The sequence below is a fragment of the Cynoglossus semilaevis genome, chromosome 7, assembly GCF_000523025.1.
Source record: "Cynoglossus semilaevis isolate Cse_v1.0 chromosome 7, Cse_v1.0, whole genome shotgun sequence".
NCBI lineage: Eukaryota > Metazoa > Chordata > Actinopteri > Pleuronectiformes > Cynoglossidae > Cynoglossus > Cynoglossus semilaevis.
The window spans coordinates 1,180,085-1,184,823 of NC_024313.1; the positions used below are offsets into that span (position 1 = coordinate 1,180,085).

Genomic DNA, 4,739 nt, shown 5'->3' on the forward strand with positions numbered 1-4,739 from the left:
GCACTGGCCATCGCTCTGAGCATGACAGGGAAGTTTGCCATCGCCATTGCCTTCGGTCTCATCTATTTATACACCTGTGAGCTCTATCCCACCATCATCAGGTGAGAACAGCGTTTTGAAATGAACATATTCAATTGTTGTCTCATGTTGGTGACTTTATTTGGACGTCCTCGACCTGCAGTATGAAACTAACCTGAGAATTTTCTAGTATAAACAAATGGTTCCTTCACACGATCCAGGTCTCTGGCTGTGGGCAGTGGTAGTATGATGTGTCGTGTTGGCAGCGTGGTGGCGCCCTTCTGTGTCTATCTGGCAGATGTCTGGATCCATCTGCCTCAGGTAATTAATATATCTACACATCGTTCACTGTGTGTCGTGTACAATCTTTAATACAAAATTAATTTGTCCTTTGTCACACCTCCGTAGCTCATCGTAGGAATCCTGGCATTTATCATTGGATTGCTGACGTTGTTCTTACCCGAGACACTGGGCAAACCTTTAACTAATACACTGGAGGAGGCAGAGGCTCTGGGAAGTAAAAAGAAAGAGCGCTTGGAGTTGAAAGAAGAAAACCAAACTTAAGCAAGAAAGAAGAGGGAAAATATGCAGCTACAATACATAAAAACAGTAACACCTTACATTTTGGAGCCTTACAAGTAAAGTGAAAAAAAAAATCTTCATCACTGTGTCACATATTACAGTTGATGTATGTTTATAAAATATAGTAGTTACGTATTGATACCATAAAAAAGGGATAAGATAACACTCGTTTGTTATAGCAGCCATTTATTTGTTTTTATTTCTTATTTTCATTTTTTTCCTCATTAAACTGATTGCCAAGAGTCGATAGTTCTAAAAAAAACAACGAAAAGGAGTAAAAAATTGTTACATTATCTGAACAAATTTAAAAACCACCTGTTGTGATTTTTGTTCTTTGTCTCCCCCTTGCGGCCTTTTTGGGCAAATGCTCTACATCAGATGAGCACGTCTGCGGTAATTTGCTGATGTCATAACTTCTATTAAAAAATTGCAGGCCCTTCCACACCAAATACTTTAGTAGGTTGCAGTCACATTTTGTGTATTTTTTCCCCTAACTTTCTCCAATCTCAGGGAATCCTGTTGTGGATGTCACTGTGAAATTCTCATTTGTATTTTACTTTTATATTTTAATATTGTCCTTAATTTCATCTAGTTCATGATGCTGACTTGCTGCTTCAACATTGTTGCCTTATGTCTGAGTGTAAGGTAAATGTTTATGTGAATTTTGTTTTTGATTTATGTCAATATTCTGTACGATATTCAGATGTGTGCATTGAAGAAAACAGTTCATTAATTGTGTTACCGAATGTTCAGAAGTTAAGGTGAGCTCTCTAAATGTTTGGACCAAAGACTGGTAAAAGAAACACAACAGTGCAGACACGTCACCACCTGCTTTTCTTTTGTAAAATGCACAATTAACTTTTCATTTGACCAATACTGTACTTTAAAGAAATAAAAGAAAAGTCAATAATATGGCAAGAGTCATGTGTTCCCATGAACAAACAAATTGTAAGTTGCTTTAGATAAAAGTGTCTGCTAAATGTATTGTAATGTAATACATTTAATTAGTAATTTTTACTTATTTCAAAACATCTGTTAGTGTCCATTACATTTTCTAAACATCTGTCTTAATTTGTTAAAATAACATACCTTCACACAGACCTGGATGCATTGCAGTAATGAGAAAGTTGTCATAAAATACAATAAAATGTAAATAAAATTAATTTCTTTATTAGAAATTCATGTTTTATTAGTAAACTTACTGCCATGGTGTACCTATGATTTCATGACAATAAACCAAAAACAAGGAAGACTATAAAGTGTTGAATCATTTATGCTAAAAATCTCTATTTCTTACTTATAGTAAAAAGTCAAGTTTTAAAAATTTAAAGCCAACCACAATAGTTACATACTTACATATATTGTTTGTGGTGATAGCATAACCAGTATCTAACTTTAGATGGCACTACTGCGTTATTATCAAAACCCTTCTTTGATTCCACTAAACTAAATGAAATAATAAAAACCATAAATGTATTTTCACTGTCACTGCACACTTGTCAGTGCAGCTAAAGGAAAATTCCAGCAACTCTTATACTGAATTGTGCTGTAAATACTGATCGCATCAAATGTGTGCAACTGTTACAAAAATGGCCAAAAAATGAAGCAGCAACACATTGTTTGGAGTAATGGAGTAATAGATCATTACAGTATTTACTTTTAGAAGAAGGTCAAAAGAGAAAAAAAATATTCAAAATATAGGAAGTAAATCCAAGACATATTGTCCTTGAATTTGTTTAAATTATCAGGGAGCAGCAGCCATTTCTGGTTAAGATGCTGACTGTAAACAAACAACACAAGCAATTTTATTCTAGCAGGTTTACTGGTCTGTAGATGTAAATGTGTAATGTGTTTTAGTAAAAACACATTAGATTATTGTATGAATGCCTAAATACAGGCTAACATCTAACTGTTAAGTTATTGTGTGAATGTTTTGATGGGAAATATTCCAGAAATTATCTGGAGCGACAATAGAGGTTTACTGAAAAATACAAATAACAGTTGATAAAATATTTTTAACCTCCATGATTCCCTTTATTCAGACACATTCATTCACTCATTATATTCTATTTTTTGTTTAATTAAAAAATATGTCTAATATGTTTTTATTTGATAGAACCAGTATACTATATTACATAACTATATATCGCAGTGTTTTAGCAATTAGCCTGTGCATAGACACAAATGTAGACTTGGAATATATATGCATTTAGAATATCATTACATATACACATATACTACATAATTAAAGTTATAAGTTTTAATACCTAACTACATTGCAGTGTTTTCGCTGAATGAGCGTCGACATAACGTATAGCGTGTATGTTTTTTAAGTCAAAGGTTTAATTTCTCTTCCCTGCTCATTTAGTGTACTCGCCCCCTGGGGACGGAAAATAAGAACACACTTCGTTTTAACACCTGCCTTGTAGTTAAACAATAGTTTCTTAGCAAAGTCACTAAAACGTTGATACATGTGAAAAGGTTGCATTCATTTATATCTATCTATATATCTTTGATTTATATGAAACCAGGTTTTTACCAAGTATTATTGACTTTTTTCAGACAATAGAATGTTAACGTACAATTATTTATTACATTTTTTTAAGGATTTTAAGTAAAATGACTGCCAGGTTGATGTAGTGTTTTGTTGATTTATTCACTGTATAACTATTTAAAATCATTCATTTTGGTCTAGCATCCAACTTAAAATGAGTTGTGATGAATCAATACATATTTCTGTTCCTACCTGCTTATTTGCAACACAATAATTTCTTTTTATTTGGTTTATTTTTTTTAAACAAAAACTTTAACTCTTTTTACTTTAGTTTTTTTTAGACTTCAGACTTATATTCTATATTCAATATACTCTATATTCAAACGGCTATTGAATATATCATAGGTACATAAGACACAAATTAGTTCTTGATTAGCAGCTACAAGGTAATGTGCAAGCATCATTCACTGAAAGGTTGTTCTGTTATACCAAAAATGTCACAGATGTGTTCATATTGTTTATCTATCTGATTTTTTTTTTTTAGATTTTCCAATTTACATAAATTGGTCTCCATACAAATAATACATGTCTTCTCAAGCTGATGGCAACATGGGCACTTTTGTGTTTGCCAACACAAACAAACCCACATCAGGGTCATATGTTCCTGCACTCAAGTGCCACTCACTCACCTCTGCTTGTTGGAAGCTCAGATACCCCGGGACCCCTGCTGCATCTCACCGCTCTATTGGCCTCAAGTGTTCTCAGTTGCTGCTGAGCTGCGTAGAGACCTAAGTCAGGGAAAAAAAGAAAACAATTTCTGACATATGATCCAGCATCTGTGATGTCACCAACAGCTGACTTGTCATAAGATATTCATGAGGAAAACCAAGGGAGTGAATGAGGAGAAAGCTTTTATTTTTTAGGCAGACCCCCAGCCGGAACATTACATCCAACTGCTTAGATTATAAACTGAATGACTGCCATTAGAGAGTGATTCTATAATCCAGCATAATGACATAAACTATGGATTAACAGACTTTGACCCCACTTGCAGATGTATTATAAGCTCAATTTACACAGAATATCCCCTTTGAGAGTACATGTGTGTGTTTGTGTGTGTTAATACCTGTCCTTTGGGGCATATGTTTACTCCTTGTTCAACAAAGCACCACATTCACTGCTCTGAGGGTTGAGAGGTCCCTAATCTGAGCCTGACCTTGAGCTAGTTAACTGACAGTTTAGTCTAAACTGTTCGGGGTCTCAGACTCGCGGCCCGCAGTACAATATTTTGTGGCCCGCACCTTACTATGAAAGTATAATATTAGTGTGGCCCGCGGAGAAAGTGGACCTCCGAAGAGCCAATCAGCAAGCTCCCGCGCGCCGTCCCTTGTCGGGGCTAGGCTAAGCTACACCAGCTTCGTGCACTTCACGCTTGCAACAACAGCACGGCGTGTAATAAACAGCCAGACAGCAGTCGCCTTTGCGCTTGCCATCTATCGTACTTTCTCCCACGAATGTCATTATCAAGCGCAAAAAGAACGGCGACTGTTACCGGGTTGTTTATCGTGTACGCTGTAGTTACAGGTAGACGCGTGTGACGGGGCACCTGTAGCTGCTCTGACATTCCCCGACCGGAGCGCTCTTC

At 35.7% G+C, this 4,739-nt stretch overlaps 1 protein-coding gene and 1 long non-coding RNA gene across 4 annotated transcripts in view; one reads left to right on the forward strand and one right to left on the reverse strand.

Annotated features, from left to right (window-relative positions):
* The window catches only part of slc22a16 (solute carrier family 22 member 16), a 7,811-nt gene extending 5,956 nt beyond the window's left edge, over positions 1 to 1,855 (forward strand). The window contains exons 6-8 of the mRNA XM_025056890.1: positions 1 to 101; positions 240 to 339; positions 427 to 1,855. The exon at positions 1 to 101 is cut by the window's left edge and continues 10 nt beyond it. Of these exons, the coding sequence (XP_024912658.1) occupies positions 1 to 101; positions 240 to 339; positions 427 to 582 (357 nt within the window). The 3' untranslated portion in view covers positions 583 to 1,855. The remainder of the gene's footprint in view (positions 102 to 239; positions 340 to 426) is intronic.
* The window catches only part of LOC103380646 (uncharacterized), a 9,534-nt gene extending 4,801 nt beyond the window's left edge, over positions 1 to 4,733 (reverse strand). For all 3 annotated transcript variants that reach the window (XR_003050109.1, XR_521702.3, XR_003050108.1), the window contains exons 1-2: positions 4,221 to 4,733; positions 3,784 to 3,882 (exon numbers count right to left, since the gene is read on the reverse strand). This is a non-coding gene — a long non-coding RNA (uncharacterized LOC103380646). The remainder of the gene's footprint in view (positions 1 to 3,783; positions 3,883 to 4,220) is intronic.
* Between the last annotated feature and the right edge of the window lie 6 nt (positions 4,734 to 4,739).